General features: G+C 41.9%; 1 protein-coding gene across 3 annotated transcripts in view; it reads left to right on the forward strand.

Moving 5' to 3' along the window:
- adgrv1 (adhesion G protein-coupled receptor V1) overlaps positions 1–21,300 on the forward strand; it is a 113,414-nt gene that overhangs the window by 10,289 nt on the left and 81,825 nt on the right. For all 3 annotated transcript variants that reach the window (XM_056376794.1, XM_056376795.1, XM_056376796.1), the window contains exons 2-24: positions 1,920–2,107; positions 2,937–3,086; positions 5,531–5,626; positions 6,596–6,700; positions 6,950–7,063; positions 7,280–7,510; positions 7,601–7,938; positions 8,109–8,379; positions 9,785–10,111; positions 10,541–10,717; positions 11,171–11,394; positions 12,633–12,759; positions 12,914–13,099; positions 13,400–13,580; positions 13,972–14,135; positions 14,240–14,363; positions 14,482–14,742; positions 15,852–15,978; positions 16,231–16,454; positions 16,637–17,371; positions 19,222–19,595; positions 20,338–20,517; positions 21,021–21,201. In XM_056376794.1, the coding sequence (XP_056232769.1) occupies positions 1,922–2,107; positions 2,937–3,086; positions 5,531–5,626; positions 6,596–6,700; positions 6,950–7,063; positions 7,280–7,510; positions 7,601–7,938; positions 8,109–8,379; positions 9,785–10,111; positions 10,541–10,717; positions 11,171–11,394; positions 12,633–12,759; positions 12,914–13,099; positions 13,400–13,580; positions 13,972–14,135; positions 14,240–14,363; positions 14,482–14,742; positions 15,852–15,978; positions 16,231–16,454; positions 16,637–17,371; positions 19,222–19,595; positions 20,338–20,517; positions 21,021–21,201 (5,083 nt within the window). In that variant the 5' untranslated portion in view covers positions 1,920–1,921. The remainder of the gene's footprint in view (positions 1–1,919; positions 2,108–2,936; positions 3,087–5,530; positions 5,627–6,595; positions 6,701–6,949; positions 7,064–7,279; positions 7,511–7,600; positions 7,939–8,108; positions 8,380–9,784; positions 10,112–10,540; positions 10,718–11,170; positions 11,395–12,632; positions 12,760–12,913; positions 13,100–13,399; positions 13,581–13,971; positions 14,136–14,239; positions 14,364–14,481; positions 14,743–15,851; positions 15,979–16,230; positions 16,455–16,636; positions 17,372–19,221; positions 19,596–20,337; positions 20,518–21,020; positions 21,202–21,300) is intronic.

A 21,300-nucleotide genomic window follows, 5' to 3' on the forward strand; every position in this document is an offset into this window, starting at 1 on the left:
ACACACACACACACACACACACACCACACACACACACACACACACACACACATACACACACACATACACACGAGCCCCTTGACATAACACAAACTCTCACACAAACGCATATGATGTCTGTCTGTCACCATCATCCATCAGATCTGCATCAACTGACTCTGACTGTATCTGTCAACCAATGACTTCTAATGCTGATACAGTGTCTTATTCTCCTCTCTAAACTGTCAAACTGATTGATGGATGGTTGCTATTTAAACACTCGCCAATACTGAGAATAACTCAGATTGATATAACAGTAATGGAACATATGAAAAATGGGATATTTTCAATGTCCAACTTTCCTAAATGATTTCTGCGAATGAAAACAGAACCAAACAGCATGACTTCATCCACCGTAGCTGCTGATGTTCTTTTTCAACCTTGTAATTAAGAGCAAATATTTTTTTAAAAGACCTTACGTGTTCATAGTCTTGGCAAGGCTCTGTGGTGCAGATCATGAATGGGATGGGTAAAAGGCAGCTGGGAGGGAAAGGAAGGACAGAGTGGCCACAATTTAACTTTAAGCTGGCTCCACCCCACTTGTCATGCTGTGTTGTTTTGTTGTGCTAACCATGACAACTGTCTCAGCCGCTCCATCCAGTTTTAGGATTATTCTGGGTGAGAGAGCTGAGCAGGATGGAGGAGAGGAGAGGTGAAGACAGCAGAGGAGACAAGTAGAGAGGATAAGAGAAGTGGAGGACAGAGAGGTTTAGAGGAGACAAATTGTGAGGAAAAGTGAGGATGATTGGAGGAAGCAGGAGAGCAGAAAAGGTCATCAGAGAGAGGAGAAGAGAGAGAGAGACAGTGTTGGCAGTGCAGAATTGCACAGAAGACGGTCTTAAGCTGCATGCTGAAATACTGAAAGTACTTTGATTGATCACATTTATTCTGGTATAACACTAAATTCATGTGGTAAAGAAGAATAAACTCAACAACAACTGCTTTAGCAGTTATGACAACATGAGGACAACAGCCGTTGGAATTACGGAATAATGTTATGAATCACTTAGACCACAATGACCCGTGAGCCTGCCAGCCAGCGTGGCTGCACATTTTCAAAAGTCAGGCCTTCTGAACATCTGGCTACTAAATGTTGTCTGTGGATTATATTAGTTTTAATCTATAACTAACTGTATGTATTTTTATTTAAATATCAGCATCCAGTAATGTAAAGAATATGGGACATGAAATGAAATTGGAAGGAGCATACCCACCATGTCTACTCATAGACCAACTTTATGATTGTTTTGTTGTGTTGTAATCTTTAGTCTTGATACTGTATCACAAAGGTCTCTTTTATGTGAGTTCTTCTGTGTAGACTGAATTAGTTTTTCTGAAAAGTCAATTGATTTTCCTGGAGGTGAGGAGCAGTAGTTATAGAGTATTTGAACAGATCTCTAAAACTCTAAATCTGGAGTGCATTTATGTGTGCACCGAATTAACTAGAAATCAACTTTCTGTAGCTTTGTTAGGAAGGAAGTGCAGCATCTGGGTCAATGGATGTGAAAGGGACCACCCCTCTGTTATGGAGTAGGGGGTTAGGAGGTTAGAGGGTTGGATACTTGCTACCATCCATCTAAACGATTGTGGTGTAAGTGAAGCAGAAAGATTTACTTAAGAAATAGCCTGAGAGAAGTGAGAGCTTTTGTTCTGAAAACTTGAAACAGGGATCTCTAAAACTCTGAATCTGGAGTGCATTTATGTGTGCACCCAATTTACTAGAAATTAACTTTCTGTAGCTTTGTTAGGATCGAAGTGAATTGGTAAAACTCCTCAAGTCATAATCACATTGACCACTGCTTTATTTTAATATGTGTATTTGTCTATCTTTCCTTCATCATTTTTTAATATTTCCTCCATATGCTCCCGCCTTTTCGTAGGAATGCTCCCTGTCCTCCTGCTAGCTGGGTTGATTCTGGCTCTGTCCATCCCTGGCACTACGTCTGAGTCAGCCACACTGCGGTTCCTGGGGCAGACTCACTTTGTCGTCAACGAGAGCAGCACAGCTGTGGTCCGGCTGGTTGTGGAGAGAGTGGGAGACCCGGTCAATGTGACGGCTTTGGTTCTGGTAGGTCATCATTGATAATATATTGTCTTGTCATCAGTTCTCATCAACCTTTCAAATCACCCACGATATTATGTCTGTATCCAAAAGGAGCCACCCAGCACCATGATACATCACATACTACATCATGTAATGTTCAGTGGAGGGGAGAATCAGTGATCTTTTTTCTGTGGCAAACAGTGGCAGAGACATCGAACACCTAGTGTATCTAAATAAACTGTCTTGGAAATCACAGATTGTAGCTTTATGTCCTCCACATAGGGGCCGGTGTCAGCTGCTCACAGTTGGTGTCTGGAAAGGCGAGCTGGCCATGCGGTAGAAGTGTGGTTTGGGGGGTTTCCTATGCTTCTTGATATCTTTACCATACTTTTTCTTACAACAGCTATTATACCTGGGCCGCCTCGTGAGTTAATGAAATACTGTAATATCAGTCTTCCTCACAGGAAATGAATGGGCATAGACAGAAGTGCATGGAAAATCAAGATCAAGCAGATAAAGGCACCCGTTGAAAAGGAAAGAAAGAGACAGGAGCACAATAAATTTTCTGGTGGAAAGAGCTGAAACAGGCAAAAACATCAAGCCTGAGTTATCCCATTGACTTTGTTTTCTAAGAAACAAATCATGTGCCTGCAACACCCTGGATTCAAGTTCATCTTCGGTGCATTGTGCCAAGTTGTCTCCATCTCTTTTGTGCCCAGTTTCACGCCATTTTACACGTTCAAATAAATGCAGACAGTATCTCAAACAAGCAGGAAATATACAAAGAAGCAGGCATCTTACTTTAGTGAAATATTTAGTTTCATACAATTTTATGCTTCCTTATTTCTCCCAGCTAGAAGGAGTCGACACAGGGGACTTTGAAGCCATTAATGCTGCAGCCTTTCTGCTGTCCACTGAGTCCAGTAAGACTATCTTCATTGCTGTGAAAGATGATGACTTGCCTGAAGCCGATGAGACATTCACCTTCAACCTTAAACTACAGGTAAAGACCCATTGTTTGTGTGTTTATATGTGTGCGTGTATGTGTGCCAAATATCTGTTTGTGGATTCATGATGACTCCCTCTTCCTCCCTCTTTCCTCTCTGGAGCTGCAAATTCTTTCCACAAAGTACCACTGTTCTACTTCTGCCCCTGACCATCTTAAACCCTAACCCCAGCAACTAAGGGATAGGGAGTGGGGGCGTTACATAGTAAGCCCTGGGAGGCTCTGAGCTGCAGGGCCTTTGATGTGTGTGCTCCGTAGGACTTTTCCACAACTAGCGTGGGTGGGGCCAAATGTTGTGAGGTTCCCCACTAAAAGACACCTTTGTGAAAAGAAACTAACTCTGACAGCCACTGCCTCACCACACATTAGATTAAAGTAATTCTCTCATTCACTGTTCCCATTGACTTCGATGGGCATGTCCGTTCTGTGGATTTCAATTCTATATATGTTGTGTGGTTCGCCATTGCAACTGACACGCTATAATAGATGAAAGCGCAGTCTTTTACAATGAAGGGATGTATTGGAAAGTGCAGTAACATCTTTTCATGCATTTTGAAACTTTTTTGCTGACAACCAAACGCATCAAATCATTAGTGAAACTTGCAAAAATGGACAGATGATTTGCAATGATTGCTTTTTTAGCATGTTAAGTTTTTTCTATAGTGCATAGTCTCGCATAGGACGTAAATATTTTGAAGTTTGTGATCTGAAAATGATCTTTAATTGGTACACACTGTAAATCCTTGTCAAAAGAATTACCATCACAGCCCAGGATGCTTTACACCTAGAGACTATCTCCATGGTTTCATATAACCTTTAGCTGTCAAGTGTGATTGATGAGCTAGGGGGGTCTGGTCTTGCTGTCTGCCTGTATTATCCCGCACTAAAAGACCTAAGACAAAGGTCATTGTGAATCACTGATTGTATATATTTACAAAACAGAAACAAGTCTGAAAAGCTGTCAGCAAGACTTACTTTCTTCACAACACTTTCAATCAGATTCTGCATTTTTGTGACATCTGGTTAAAATCCAGTTGCACAATCCCGTATTTAGCGTGCTACGAGAGTGAAAGACCACATGAGGCCCACTTAGCCCTTCTGTTTACACTACAGCCGAGACAAAGCTTTTGGCCAAATGCTACCCTATCAGTTTACTGCAGGAGTGTCTGGAGGATAAATGTGCACTACAAAGGGTGGCATCCAGGGGTGTCATAGATCAAGCACAAGTAAAAATAAAGGGTTGATCAGGGTACATCTATCATTTATGACAGCTGAATCTGTAAAATCTGTTTCAATAGAATGTATTGTACCAGCTTTGTAAGAAATGAGTAAGAAAAGACTTGTTATATAGTAACTAGTGTAGAATTGTGGTGGACCAGAGCAGGTGCAGCCTACCAACACTGTGCAGGAACAGAAAGCAGATACAGACAGTTTATTGTAGCATATTATGTAGTGCTACATGTGTGTAACAAAGCTGTTTTTAATTAGCTAATTTGTGTGCGTGAATCACTGTATTGCTGAGTATGTTTATGTAGTTCAGCAGACATGTGCATGTGTGTTTTCAGACTCCTGGCCTGGCCAGTGGCTTGGCTTTGTGAAAGCGTGTGGATTCTGTGTCTGTGAGCTGACCGCTACAAGAGCTCAGTAGCGGAAAGAAAGCTCTGTTACAGCTGCGAAAAAGCCCTGTTTGAATAGAGGGATGAATGCAAGAGGCCTAAGCACTTTCTTGTTTCTCCTTTGCTTGCTCTCATTTTAACCTGCACACACACACACACACACACACACACACACACATATGCAGTGGCTTTGCTATAGACTTTACCATGCTCTGTCAGGATTCACATAGTCGATTAGATAGAACACTGTTGTACGTTACAAAGGGATTTTGGCAGTTTTGGTGGAAGCCTGTGCACTTGAGCTCAGACATGGTGGTTGTCAGCAGAGTTGGTCCATTAGATGCTTGTGAAAACATTGGTAAGCTCACTAATGGAAACCTTGGAAAGTTACACCAAATAACAAGGCTGTGGTCTTTCTCTTTAACAGGGTTCAGAAAAAGGAAAACCCTCTTCGCACAGATCACAGGTTGTTAAAAACTCAGTGTAAGCCCTGTGGAGTTGCTGTGTGATTTTAATCACACTGAGACGTTAAGTTTGTTAGGTCTTAGTGCCGATTCACCGAGCAAAGCACAAGTCCCGAAGAGGTATCCCACTGTGAGCTAACCTGACATATCAACTGGGCTGAGACCAGTACTTCCTGTCTTTGTGCGTTCTCACCAGGGCCTCTCAGTGGGAGCACAAGAATGAAGTGAAGACAGTGAATAAGGCAGGCGTTCTGCTTTTTCACATGAGCATGAGTGTCGGGGGAGGTTAAGATGTGTTGAGATACATACTGTATATTTAGTGTGGTTTTATCTAACTATTCTAGTTCTTTTCACTTTCCAGAGTTCCTCTAATGGCGTGACACTGGGGACACCAAACAAGGCAACCATCACCATCCTGTCCAATGACAATGCCTTTGGAATCATTGCCTTCAACTCAGTAAGAAACCCCTCCTTGTCTTCATTTGTTCATCATGATTAATCCATTTCAGCCGATCACTTCAAATTTCTTGCTATGATTAATTCAGTATACATCACTTTATTAAAGTTAGTCAAGTTAGTATCATTATGTAACTACCACGATTATCATCACAGCTCACAGTTTTATTTGCAGGCACAATAAGAAAGAAAGGACAATCAGTAACAAGGCCAAACTAGATGGAAACTGAATCTATGAGGATTTGTTCTTTAATTTATGCAGATTATTTTGAGTAAAAGAAGCCGACAGAATCAATCAAAGTAATTGTAACTTTTTAGAACAAGAAAACCTGCCAGGACTCTTCTCTTGACCCTTTATTAAAGAGTATAAGTTGAATATGAACATCCATTTGCTTTTGTGACCATACTTATGAAAATGGAGCCCAGTGATGTTAATAAATTGTAGGACAAAGGAAGGATTTTCAGGTGGAGTAATTTGGACCCACTACTGCAGAGAGGAGCTCAGTCATGTCGGTATCGTGCTTGTTGGAGAAGTGACCATCTAGTGGTCGTGGGTTTCCAGGGGCAATCAAAACTACAACACTCCCTGGATTAACTTATCAGTGGGAGTTTATAGTGTTTCCATGGTAGCTGTGGTATGTTGGGAACTGTTTGTCCTACCACCCCCAGATGGTCTCATATGCAGGATAATGATTTGGCCTACTTAGAATCAATAAAGAGCTCCTGGCCTCAGGGAAGGTGTTTATGTTAGTTGTGTTTTTATGTACTAAATTAATAGTAATAACTGTAGCATTATTTTGCGTTCCTTCCTTCCTTCAGCTCACTTGTACTGCCCGTTTCAAAAGTGACATTTTGCTTTGTTTCTTAATTTGGTTGATTCTAATTAGAAGAGACTGTATTAAAGCAGATTAAACTGAACTGACTGGGGTTCTGTTTGTGTGTTCTGTCTCTCTCACCTTCTTCATCTCAGACTGAAGAGATCGTAGTTGATGAACCCCGAAGAAGGAACCATTATGTGCCTTTCACCCTAATTAGAGAGAAGGGAACATATGGGACTGTGACTGTGAATTTTGAGGTGAGAGGGCAATGTTCATAAAACCAACATAACACTGACACGGTACTTAGTGTACTGTTGAATGTTTATCACACTGGCTAAAAATAGAGGTTGCAGAATTTAGAGCCAAATTGGAACATGTAATTATATGATTATGTGCAGTTTCATGGTAATAATTCCATTATTTTTATGCAATATCTAAATGATTAATGAAAGTCCACATACAGTACAGTACATGTGTGTGCCTTCACTGGGACTCCTCCTGTTCAGATCTCTGAAGGTCCCAACCCTGCCATTGAGGATCTCAGTCCAGACAGAGGGAACATAACCATCCCTGTGGGACAGGCTGTAGTGCACTTCAGTATCCTCATCAAGGATGACCAGGTATTGAACAGTACATCACTGTACATTTAAACCACCCATATGTCACATACTGTATATGGAATAAGTTGTTTCCATCTGTTTATCCACAGACTTTGCCAGTTTGATTATTTGACTGACAAAAGTTGGAAGGATGACATATTTGAGAAATGCGTAAAAAGATGATCTTAAATCGAGAGTATATGTATGTGAGTGTGCTTCTCTTTCCCTGTTGACCAGATCCCAGAAGATGATGAGGTGTTTTCAGTCAGGCTAACGGGTGTGGCAGGAGGAGCCCTCCTCAGGCCCAACGCCAGCAGTGTCCAGCTGAGAATCCGGCGTAATGACAGCCCACTGCGGTTCTCTCACTCTATCATGGCAGTACCAGAATCTGCTGGAGTCATCGCCCTCAATGTGACCCGAGGTCGACTGACTGAAGATGGGCCACTCTTCAGCTCCGTTGACACCGAGGTTCTTTTCTAAGAATTGGGCAAAATTACTTTAATTATATACATACAGTATGACAAATTTATATAAAACACTGGGCAATACTGTCTTTAGGTTTCTGTAGATTACATGGTGGTGAGTGGTGAAGGACTGGGCAGCGCCACACCAGCTGTGGATTTCCTCGACCTGCAGCCGGTCAGAACAGTTACATTCCCTCCATTTGTCTACAAGATGAGCCTGCTGTTCAACATCATTGACGACATCGAGCCAGAAATTGCAGAATCCTTCCATCTGGTCCTGCTGGAAGAGACCATCCAAGGAGATGCAGTGCTAGTATCCCCTAATGCTGTGCTGGTGACCATCGAACCCAATGATAAGCCTTACGGTGTCCTGTCAATCAGCAGCAGTGCAGTCATTCAGCCAATCAGCATCAATGAAGATCTGACACAGAGGTGGATAATTTATTAAGAAACTGTGATGACATGTGATACAGTATATACAAGTGAATGGGAACTATAACTTCTTTAACAGCTATTATGAACCGCATAAACTTTCAAAATATAACTGCAAAAGTGTCATAATGAAAAGAGATTAATTATACCCATGATTATCACTCCCACAGATTTGATGGCATCATTATTGTGAGAAATGGAGGCAGCTATGGTGCCGTGTCTGCCAACTGGTCCATCAGTAGAAACTCCAGTGATGGCTCCCAGGTGTCAGATGACTTGGGGCCTGAGGCGGGTACAGTGAGATTTGTTGCCAATCAGGTGACCGCCGTGATTCCAATAAACGTTGTGGCAGATGATCAACCCGAAGAGGCAGAGGCCTTCGTCCTCAAACTGCTGCCAAATACTGTAACTGGAAATGCAGAGGTCGACGAACCTATGGAGGTTAGTTTATAAGAGATCTTTTGTAAACCAGTATTCATTTATTTATTTACTCATTTATTTATTTATTTATAGTTGCTCTCTGTTGCTATAATGGTTTTTGACGGAGAGAAAAAAGGCTGCACTTGTCAGGGAACATATCCTCCAGATGTTGTGCGTCTGTTATGCATGTGTGTGTGTTTGTGTGTGTCCTACTGTAGGCTACAGTGGCAAACTTGGCACATTCTGCAAAAGTCAACCTCTCAGTGTGTCACTTTGCTCTGTGGGTGTTCCCTTAATGTGGTTGAATCAAAACAAAGCGGAAACAGCAGGCACACTCTGTGTGTGGTGTCTGTGTGTTTTTTTTTTTTAGAAAGCATGGGGGATAGTGTGGTTATAGCTTCCATCTTTGTCCAAGCCTCTTGGCTATGTGTGAAAGAAGTGGGCAGACCTAAGTCTTGTTTATGTTCAAGGCATGAGATGAGACGCAAACAAACTCTGCTTTGGTCACATACAAACACACACGCCAGAACAACATCTCAGGTTGGGTCTGTTTGCCATCTGTGCAGAGTGAGTGAGCTGGCTGAGCAGAAATTCTAAGCAAGAAACACCTTTACCAGTAGGAAAAAGGTAATCAATGTTAATTAGCATTAATGTTTCAAAAGCAATATGACACACACCAAAAAAGCATACACTTTACACTGAGCTGTAAATCAGCTGTTGCGAACGTGCCAGGCAAAGCATCAGACACGTGTAGGTTTCAGGGAAATGAATGGTTCTCAGTTAAAATGCTCATGAAAACTACTCTAGCAGTCTTAGCAGAGTTAATTAAAGAGGATGCCTCTCTAAAGTTAGCTCAGGGCTCTGTTTTACTACTTTCAGTCTCACTTGTTTTCTTTCCTCTCTCTGTTCCTCACCTCTCCTTTCTTCTTCTTATGACCCAAGATACACTCTTAGTAACACAAAAACAGGATACACATCAAAGCCGTCCAAAGTAATTGATGGTAAATCTGGGCTTCATTGCAATTACCCGCTCACATCTTGAAGATCAGTCAGCTCCTTTCTCAAAGCACAGGAGACTGCACGGCACAGAGGCGCTCCCTCATTGACAGTGTAGTTGTGGCTCAGGTGTCAAACTTGTGAAATCACCATTCTCTTCCAAAGCAAAGTGTATATAACTAATTGTACTCAATTTAATGATTGGCCTATTATAATGTTAATCATCATTAACTTCAATCCAAGCATTTTATTGGTGAAGCAGAATTATAGAAAACTCTACCTGTGAGGTACTATTTGCATTAATAAAGTACAGTAAGAGGTTATAGTTAGTCAACATAAATATAACCTTTCCTAGTCCAAGTTTTGTGTTTCCTGTAAGATACCAAAAATGTGTTTTTGGAAACATACTCTCCCTCCGCTCATTCCCCAGATGGTGTTCTACATCCAGGACAGTGATGACGTCTACGGGCTTTTTCGGTTTGACCCTGCAAAAGAGCAAAGCATCCAGAGCCAACCCGAGGGCCGTTTCCTCTCACTGAATCTCCTGCGAGATGGTGGTACACTAGGTGATGTGTCTGTGACCCTCACCGCCCTCTACATTCCTGCAGGTCCAGTAGACCCCGGACGGGCCCATGACCAGGTTCTGAATGTTAGTAGATCCGTTAATGTGGTGTTTACCCGAGAGCGGATGGTCCATGTCATACTGCCAATCAGGAATGATGCCTTTCTGCAGAATGGAGCTCATTTCTTAATACAGGTAAAAAGACTGGAAACATGAATTTTTTTCCCCACTTTTCATGACTTTTCATTATGATTTTTTATGTTGTAATTCAGACAACATTTTGCTTGCATGTCTAAAAAAATCTCTTCTTTCTGTTTGTGTTTGCACTTCTGGCCAAATCAGTGCCATCCAAAGTTTAAGTGCCTCATTTGCATGTGTGAATGGTTTGACACTGGCACTCAAATCTGGCATGTTGCTATGGGATTTGTCCAGCTCTCCAAACTAACATCTCCTTGCCATTAAAGCAAGCTGAAAAGTACAAGAAAGCCTTCTTCAGAAATAAGCAGATGGCAAAGAAAGAGATTACATGCTTTATTTGTCATTGCTTCCTCTCATAAATATCTATCACCTAGTTCACCTGTGTGAGCCTTCTGTTAACTGAGTTGTGTTTTCTATTTCCCCCAGTTGAATTCATTGGAACTGGTTGATATCAACCCCCCAATTCCTTCAAACAGCCCACGGTTTGGGGGACCTCTAAACCTGACCTTAACTATCACCCCTGACATTGCTAACGGGGAAATCGGCTTTACGAGTAACACCACAGTGGTGGTTTATGAACCAGAGGATAGCAATACCAGCACGGTAAGATATGACCCCTGTTTTCAGCAGTAGTACATACAAATAGTGTCAGATCTGTGTTGCTTGTCTCTGTCGACATGCAGAGTTCAGTATTATGTCAGACAACAACATTAGTGAGAAAAGGGATTTCATGGAAATTATAAAACAACTCTATTAAGGCCTTGAGTATTCTGACGGCCTTCAATGTACCGTGATTTGTGTTAATATCATACTGTCATCATTCAGCTGTCATAAACCCAGTAAAGTTCTAGATTAAACACTACTGTTAAGGAAAAGGAGAGGTTTCCTATTTTTGCCACTGTAACTGATACATGTTTCTAATCACTGGCTTTCAAGCCACTATGCTGCTAGTCAGCAAACTCCCCTTGTCCTTGCTGAATCTAATTTGTCTTTAGAAAGTGAGTATTCAGTGTGTGCATATGTATAAGAGTTTAATCCTAATGACGTTTGGTGCAGGTGAGCCTCCCTCTGCGGCGTGACGGGACAGACGGTCAGGCCGAAGTTTTCTGGAGTCTTCGGCCAATTGGAGCCAGTCGTGGGGATGTAACAGCTAATGACCTGAAGCCTCAAAATGGCTCTGTTGTCTTCCTCTCTGGGCAGAGTGACGCCTCCATCAACATCACTGTCATGGCTGACGATATCCCAGAAGTAAACGAGACCTTACTGCTCACTCTAGATAGGTAGGGTGATCAAACTCCAGCAAAAGTCACAGTTTACCAACATAATAAGTGCTGATTTTGTTAATTATAAACAAGACATATTTGTCCACCATTATGTTCTGCCCATGATATACTGTAATACATTAACTTTTCAGGGTTCACAGTGTGAAACTGATATTATGCAATGTTTTAGAGCCAACTTATACTTCAGGCGAGTCCAGTGAGATTTGAAAGGCTGAGTGGGTACGATCTCATCCCATCTCTACTTTGGTTTTCTGGAGATATGTGGGGGGTGGGTTCATCTGTTAGTCTTATGTTCTGATGAGAACGGCATCTCCCTCTCCCTCCCACTCCTTCCCTGCAGGGTGGAGACTGCACGCTTTATAGTGTACTTCGGGTAAGTGGAGAGTGGGGTGAACCTGAACCTTTTGTATGGTGTGAATCAGGACTTTGTTTTTCAGAGAAGGGCCTACTTCAGGATTTCTCGGGTTTTTGGTTGATGTGGAGATGAGGGGGATTGGGATGGGGTGGGGGATTCTCTGATGGTGTGAAAAAAGTGAATCAAAAGAGGGTGGGTGTTGGGAGTAAATAGAGAATCTTTCTGTGTTTTGCTCTAATTTAACCAGGCTTAATTGTGTAGACTTTTAAAGATGTCAGTGTTTGTATGCATGCAGTGTCTTGGCTGTGACTGTTTGTACGGAGTGCTTCATTCTGTCATGTCTTTGTCTCTAATTTACCCGTCATGTGATGTGTGCTTGGCTCCAGTTTTCTCAGCTTACACACACATACACACACCCCTGCGGAGCAATAAAGATGCAGGCACGCTGTTGATTGACATAGTTATTAAAAGTGGTCTAAACAGCAGGAGTGCAAGATATGGAGTCAATTTTGAATGAGCATCACACAATGCAAGGAATGCATTAAGAAATTTAATTAAATGTTGAGCTGTTTTGCTTTATATTAGCGTTGATGTTATAGAAACTTTTAACACTCAAACATTCAACAAAAGCAAAAGTCTATGAAACGTCCATCATCAGTTGTCATCTGCTGCACATCTGCTGAAGGTGACATTTATCTGTCTTGGGTGCTTACACCAAGAGCATCTCAACAGTCCCTCTTTAAGGAGGGGCTGATGGCACATATTTTGCAAAACAAAATCTCATACACTATGTTTTATGCTATGTTTCAGTCATGGTCACTCGCTGTCATGATCTAATACTGTGTATGTGTTTATTTGTGCGTGTGTGTATGTGTCTCAGGAGTAATGTTGAGAATCAGATCCTGAAAGCTGGCTTCACCAGCAGAGAGATTGTCATTATGGAGAACGATGATCCTGGGGGAGTCTTTGAGTTCTCCCCATTGTCCAGAGGTCCATGGGTCATTAATGTAAGTCAGAGTTTGAAACTGAAAATTAGTTTATGTAGTTTAAGTATTTAACCAGCTACAATGCAACGGGATAATCATATACATATAACCCCAAATATTGTTATTTTCTCTGCTGTCTCTCTGCTAACATGACATTTAAACATTTTAAACTTAGGAGGGTGAGGCTGTGGAGCTACATGTGGTCAGAGCCCAGGGACAGCTGTTGAAACAGCTGGTACGATATGCTGTGATGCCTTTAGGCAACACTGAATTCTATGGCGCTACGGGCATCCTGGAATTTAAGCCAGGGGAGAGAGAGGTGGTGGTGGCACTAGTGGCAAGGCCTGATGGCGTGCCTGAGGTAAGAACATTGTCAATGCAATGCTGACCTTTTGTGGTTAAATAATATCAATTAACCTAACTACAAAATAAAGTGCTTCTGGTTTTTTAGTTTAGAGTATAATATAATAATATTATAATGAAGCAAGTTATCTATCATTTGATTCAGGAATTTTACAAGTGTATTTTATTATATAGCAGACCGTCAAGATCGTGCTTTAAACCAGTTTTTGCTACATGAAAACTGTGTGTGTGTGTGTGTGTGTGTGTGTGTGTGTGTGTGTGTGTGTGTGCGCTCTTGCGCATATGTGTGTGCATACAGCTGGATGAGACTTTTTCTGTGGTACTTAGTAGCCACAGCACTCCACCCAGTCGCCTAGGCAACCACAGGGAGGTCAACATCACAGTGCGGAAGAATGATGACCCCTTTGGGGTCATTGAGTTCATCCAATCAGGACTGACCATGGCCATCAATGAGAGCAAAGGGAACGAGATGCACAATGGTACTTTGAAGTAGGAGTCTGATACTTTTCCATGTGGTATCACATGGAACTAATTGGAATTAATTACAGAACATTAGTATGCATGTATGATGAGCTGCTTTTTGATAAAAGTTTGTATTGTATTTGATTAATTAAAACATGAACAGGGAGTTGTCTGTATCATGTTTGTGTAATGCAATAAAGTATTTATATGTGAGCTATACAACTATAAATAAAGTTTAGCTGGAAGAGCCTAGAAAATGGATTGTGATTGTGTTCGATGCCAAAATGGTAGTTTCTACTTGAGGCAAAGTGCATACACAAGAGGAAAGTTCATACCAAAGAGTCAAAGACTTTAAGGAAGGTGCAGTATCTAAATAGATCATCTCTTATCTATCTGATTCTCTTTCAGCTGTGTACCCTGTAGTGAGGAACAGGGGTCACTTCGGAGAGGTGTCTGTTTCATGGGTCCTGGAGCCGGCTCTGTCCGGAGATGTCAGCCCCCTTCAGGGAAACATCACCTTCGAGGAGGGGGAGTACCTGAAAAACCTCACTCTGTTCTCTGTACCTGATGAGGTAAACATAACAACTCAATTCTGACTTTGTATCACATTGTTGTTTTAACTGCATGCTTCCAAATCTTTTTTCTTGTTTGAATTTTAATTTATTTTTTATTTAAGATCCCAGAGGACATGGAGAATTTTACCATCACACTATTAAATGCTACAGGTGGAGCAACACTGGGAAAACTACTCAATGCCAGTTTACATATTAATAAGAATGATGACCCCATCTACTTCTTTGGTAAGGATTTCTCTATATATGAAGGATTGTCTGAAAGACTGCAATAATACATTACTATATTATAGCTACAGCCATTCACTTGTCTTCCCTGTCTCTTCCCATCTCACCCTCAACTCAGAACCTGTTGTCGTGCGGCTTCAGGAAGGGGGTGTGGCCAACTTCACCGTTCTGAGGGCAGGGCGGGCAGACTTTGTTGCCACAGTGATGTACCGAGTGGAATACGGTGACGCATCACCAGGTGACCTCACCGTGCTGAGTAATGACACGTTGCTTGTGTATGACGTGGGTGAATGGATGAAGAATATCTTTGTGGCCGTGGAGGATGACAACACACCAGAGACTGATGAACCCTTCCACATTGTTCTCTACAACGCTACCGGTGAGTATGGGCTTCTTTAAGTGGTTAATACAGGAGTGTACTGTATTAAAAGGATATCTTCTATGAATCAGAGTTTGTCAGGTCCCGTAGTGGATGTGTTTCAACTAAAACAGTTGAAAGTCAGTTGCTTTTCTCATTTTTGCAACAGAGGAACCAAGCGAACACACCTCATCTCAAAATACCATCAACCCCTTCTCCCCTGTTTAACCTCTCTCATCTTAATGCCAGTTGTATATGCACAGAAAGGAGTAGCTGGGTTATTTAGTATTATCTGTGGTAACACTGAATGCTCTCCTAATCCCAGCATTGTGTGTCAAGGATGGGAATGAAAGGCCTCTGGGCCCCAACAGGACCTTAATTACCAGACTCCAGACTTTCTAAGACACAAAGACCGGCCACTCCACCGGCCTCTCTCTGTTAACTGATTGACGTGGAGTAGAGTCGAGTAAGGGTTAGCCTCTGGTTTATGCCAGGGGATTGTCCTTTATATAGTGATTGTGTTAAAAGTCAATAACCCTCATGTTAGGAGTCAGTCAAGCGAATACTAGGATCCTGACACTCTTTATCTTGCCTGTGTAATTATGAGCACACTTGCATGGTTATTACAGTGTACTTGAAGTCTGGCAGCTTGATGTATGTGCTTGTAAGAGGGTATTGTAGTTGTAGGGATGCTATTTCAGCCAAACAGTCCCTTGTAGTTGTTATTCACTCCGTATTTTTTATAAGTTTTAAAATATAATGGTTGTTGTTTATTGGGGCTCTGTCCTCATCTTTGTCCGCTTTAACTCCTTTGCTGAGAGAGGCTTTATGATGAATAAGAAACCCTTTCCTTCTGGGCTTGGTTGCCATAGTTATGGTGTGCTATGTCAACGAGACAGCCTCATTTAGCATTACAATAACAATATGGTCAGTGCAATCCATGTCAGTCCTATCTATCTATCTATCTATCTATCTATCTATCTATCTATCTATCTATCTATCTATCTATCTATCTATCTATCTATCTATCTATCTATCTATCTATCTATCTATCTATCTATCTATCTATCTATCTATCTATCTATCTATTTATCTATCTATGTAACTTCATAACATGCTTGCCTTCACAGGTGATGCTGTTGTGTATGGGGCCCACACAGCTACTGTGGTGATCGAGGCCAATGATGATGCCAATGGGATTTTTTCCCTGGAACCCATAGAGAAACCTGTTGAAGAGGGCAAGACCAACAATATTAAGTAAGGAACGGGTCCTCAAGTCATGTTTTTTTCTTGCAAAACTTCTAAAATAGTTATATATTGGTGCTCTTCGTGCTGATTTACAGTTTATTTCAAGAATTATTTCAAATTTAAAGTTGTTTTTCAAGATCTATGCATGGACCATGCATACCCTAATTTTATTTTTCTAAAATGTCAAAACTTGACACCTTAGAGATATAAAGTTTTCACCTGTATTCTATTAGTGAAATTATTACTCTTTTCTTTCCCCAGTGTCCTGCGTGCCAGGGGCCATTTTGGTAATGTTACAGTCTTCTGGCAGCTGTTTGCCAATGACTCAGTGACTCCTCTGGAGGAAAACCAGGAGTTTACCAACACATCTGGCTCCATCACCTTCACTACAGGGGATGAGACCAAGCCTATTGTCCTGGAGGCCATCTCGGATAAGCTTCCAGAGTTCAATGAGTTCTTCATCCTCAGGCTGGTTAATATCTCAGGTGAGTTCAAGATAAAAGTGATAAATTTGTCAGGCACTGAGATTAAATTTACCATGTAATATAATTTGATCAGTTTAGACTCGCGATGTGTACATTCCAGATCCCAGATTCCAGAGATGGATGAATGTCATTTATGATTTTGTTTTGAAAACTCTTCAGCTCTTGTCTGAAATTTCTTTAAGGTGGTTACCCGGGGGAAGGTGGACGACTGGCAGAGACTTCGCTGAATGCCTCGGTTTTCATCCCTTTCAATGACGACCCATTTGGCGTCTTTGCCATCGCTGACAGCAACCTGGACCAAGAAGTAGCCGAAGATGTACTCTCAGTCAATGATATGGCTGATGTCACTTCCTTCACCATCCTCCGACAGCAGGGTACTTTTGGTGACGTGCGGGTTGCCTGGGAGATTGTTTCTGGCCGCTTCCCAGAGGGCCTTCCTCTGATGGATGACCTGCTTCTTCTAGCTTCCTTCCCAGATGAGGTTGAGCTCAGGCCTCATGCCAGGAGACACCACTCCGCCACAGACACGTGGTTTTTCTCTGGGCTCCAAGAAGCTTATGGGACCATCTTGCCTGAAGATGGGCCTGCTGCTGTCAGCAACTTCACCTTTTCTGCTTGGCTAGTGCCCAGACCAGACACAGATGGCTTCATCGTCTCCAAAGGAAACAGGAATGGGACTTTGTATTATGGAGTGAAGGTCCACACCAATGAGTCTCATGTCACAGTGATGCTGTACTATACAGTAATAGGATCAAACAATACTCAGGTGGCCCGGGCCAGTGCTGAGAAGTTTGTAGAGGATAATACATGGTTACATGTCATCATTACTGTTGATGATGGGATTATTGAGTTCTTCTTGGACGGGACCCCTATTCCTGGTGGGCTGAAGAGCATCAAAGGAGAGGGCATCAGTGATGGTAAGTTTCTCACTTAGAGCTTTATTAAACATAGCATAGTGACAAAAGGGAGGTTGTTGATCATATAAAGTGTCCATCATAGTGTCTGTGTGTTAGCATATGTTGTGATGGCTTTTGAGCATGTTCCCCATGACATTTTGGTTTTACCAATGTACTGTTAGTTTGCACATCAAATCTGGCCTTCTTGCACAACTCTTAGTATTCTTTTGTTGCTTTGAAAACTCAATTTCAAATCATGTAGATAAAAAATGTTGGTACTTGGCGTTCAACTCGATTTACCAGTTTGTTTGTGTGTGAAGCTGTAATGAAGTTTCCATTTATTTTATAGTCTCAAAATGTTACCCAAAGACCAAATCCTACTCAGGGCAAATTGTGACTTCATAATAAGTTCAGACTTTTTGTTTTTCTGCTGTCACAGCACCATGATCAGTGTCAAAGAGGCATAAACACCATGCTCAAGTCTGTTTAATGATGATGTCAGTGACAGCGCATGTGTGAGTTTGTGCATCTGCTTGTGTGCATGTTTATGTGTGAATGTGTAACTGTCTGAGAAGGGGGCTTCAAAGCTCCTTTCTTGTTTACATATGGAAGGACAACTGGACTAAACTTCTTGCACACATATGAATGCATGCACATCCTCACACACACACACACATACTAATGCACATTCACACAGACACACATGCCCCTGCCTCAGTCGCCTCCTCATTGTTCAGAACTAGTGGGACTCTGCAATGCTTGAGTGACCACTTAGCCTCGGCACTGCTGGATATTGCTACTGCTAAAGGGAATCAGTCGGCATCCTCTTTTCTTCTTTTTCTCTCTGATTAGTGGAGACAATAGTGGGTGCCTGTATTGGACCAAATGCTCCCAGAGAGGAAATATCCTGATGGCTCTTTGGCTAACTTCAATCACAGTAGACATGTAGACATATACATAATCATCAATCATGTCATGTGTTATTATCTGTTACTAGTAACTCAACCCAACGATGGCTTGCTTTGTGTCAGGGCTTTATGCGTGCTCATTGGGGCAAATTTCCTGCATTTGTCCAATTTAGTTTAAAACGAAGTGAAGGTGAAGCATTACACAAGCGAAGTGTAAGCATATTTACATTTACATTTACATTTACTCATTTGACAGATGCTTTTATCCAAAGTGACTTACAAGTGAAGGACATCAGTAAGCTTCAGTGCAGTAAGAAACCTTAGCGTATAAATTAGTAATGAGAAAGGACTGGACCTACGCACTTGGTGGCCTTAATCAAGACTCTGTTTGTGATCCCAGTACACTCCACCCATAGCAACCAAATTAGTTCCAGCATTAACAATAATATGATCATACAACCCTCTTCTCACCAAATCTCAAGCCAACTTCAAGACTCATGGACAAATGTGAAATTAATTAATTAATAATTAATTAAATCACATTTTATTTGTGTCATTTTAAGGGGAAAAAAGCAATACATAGGGCACCATGGTGTCAGGAACCATCTCTTTCTTATTTTATGTGAACTCTCTACTGCTCACCTGCTAATAAAGGCACAAAATGCTAAAAAAAAAAGTTGAATATTAAATATATCTGCTTGTGTGTGTGTGTGTGTGTGTGTGTGTGTGTGTGTGTGTGTGTGTGTGTGTGTGTGTGTGTGTGTGTGTGTGTGTGTGTGTGTGTGTGTGTGTTTGCTTGTGTTTGTATGAGTCCTCCAGGAAAATCAACCAAATGCAAAAACAAAAAAAAACAAAAAAATGACCTTATTGTAATCAGCTTGTTGTCCACCCTGCCATATCATATCATGCGCATTCTTCTTCAGACAATAATTGTTTTCTTTGTATACACGAATTCTGCCCCAGGACCTGCGTCACTGTTTATTGGGTCCGATCCTGAGGGTGAACAGCGCTACACAGGCCTTCTCCAGGATGTTCGCTTATACCATGCTAAGCTGAACCGCGGCCACATCCACGAGCTTCACACCCAGCCTGCTAAGACAGACCTGCGTAACATCTCAGGTTACCTACGGTACCGGCAAGAAGAGAGGCAGAAGTCGTTTGTGGTGGAGGTCAGGGATGATAATGAGGAAGAGGGTGAGGAGGTGTTCTATCTACAGTTGGTGGCAGTGCACGGTGGAGCCCGCCTCCCCCTTCCCAGACCCACAGCCATTTTGCGAGTCATGAAGAGTGACAATGCCAATGGGCTTTTTGGATTCACAGGCGCCTGCATACCTGATGTAAGTTTAGCCAGTGGCATATATTGGACCATATTTGCTGCTAATTATTTCTATAAGCACCTCACAAACACTGCAGTTATAAATATAAACCAGACTGATCAACAATAAATTATGTATCCTCTGAATAAGTCTGAATCTACATAACAGCTATTGTCATCATTCAGTTGTTTCATAGAAACACATGTAATGTAAACCCATTGGTTTGTCAGTCCCTGTCCTGCTGCATATTTCATCAGTCTTCATGCCTGGCTGCAGGGAGAGCATGCTCTCTGTTTTTAGTTGGATTGGATGTGTGGGCTCACATGTTGGCCCCTCTCAGGTAGAGCGACAGCTGGCAAGGCTGCAGCAGGTCTGCCAGTCAGGGCATTCCTGTAGAAGTGGATCAGGAGTTCCAGCACTGGAAATGGGAGATCTTGTTCCTTGCATCTCTCAGCGCAACAGGTGGCAGGGCTGGGGATGACATTCCATCAGAACTAGAGAATCCTCTTTATATCCTGTGTCCCCATGGGGATAACAGGACATCGAGGCATGAGGGGTATAAGGTGCTCTCTCTCTAAATCACATTATTACTGTGCTGGAATTAGACTGGGCCATTAACATAGTTGAGAAGAGTAGCTCATTTATGCATAACAAACTTCAGTAAGTCACTAAAGTTCGATTGCCCTCAGTATTGATCAGTTCCTCCAGTTGTTCTGAATTACAGCAACTGACATTTTTATTCCCTTGTCCCTTGTCCTCATAGACTGCAGAAGAGGGCTCCACTATCTCTTGTGTGATTGAGCGTATGCGGGGATCTCTGGACCACGTTTATGTCAACTACACCGTTAACCAACTGGAAAGCTTGAACAGTGAGACACAAGCCCATCAGGATTTTGTTAATGCCACTGGAGCTGTGCTTTTCATGCCCGGACAGCGCTCTGAGGTGTGTGTACTGTGTATATGTGTGAGAGTGACTCAGTGGTTGGACCTGTATTAAGGTGCCCTTTGTGAGCTGGGAAAAGCCCCTCTGAGTTTATCCAGGCTGGAATAGAGCGCAGTCACTCAGTGAGTAAAAACAAGTGTGATGTCACTCTTGAAATAGAGATTTTACCTGGTTAAATAAAGGGTATCATAATAATAATAATTATGTACATAGTGTCCACTGTATTTACACATTGGCATATTGATTTCAAATGAACACAGTATGATCAGTTTAACAGCAGTGTTTTACAGTCAACCAATTGCAATGTTTCTTGATAACCAGCCCCACCTAGTGGTTGGTTGTCTGTGAATTTACTGATGACTCAACAAGTGTCAGCTGATGATTGAGATTAGACTTTATGCCTGCAGCACACAACATAGACAGAGTCTGAAATATAGACTATTGTTTTGAGGGTACAGTCTGGAGTAAAAAATAATACTAATGAGTGCACATCTTTCTGTTAGGTACTGAACCTGTTGGTGTTGGATGATAACCTCCCAGAGCTGGCAGAGTCCTTTCAGATCACGCTGGTGTCTGCAGAGTCCGGTGACGGGAAGCCAGGCTCAACCCCAACAAGTGGTGCCAGCATTGACCCAAATAACTCTGTTAATACTGTCACCATCACAGCCAGTGACCATCCCTATGGTATTCACTCACATGCCCATAAACCAGTGCTGTTGTTCTTTCAGTGTTGCTATTTAAGTGATCCGTATTATGTAAGATTACGTAAGATTATGTTGTTTT

This window comes from Seriola aureovittata, chromosome 5 (genome assembly GCF_021018895.1).
Source record: "Seriola aureovittata isolate HTS-2021-v1 ecotype China chromosome 5, ASM2101889v1, whole genome shotgun sequence".
Classification (NCBI taxonomy): Eukaryota; Metazoa; Chordata; class Actinopteri; order Carangiformes; family Carangidae; genus Seriola; species Seriola aureovittata.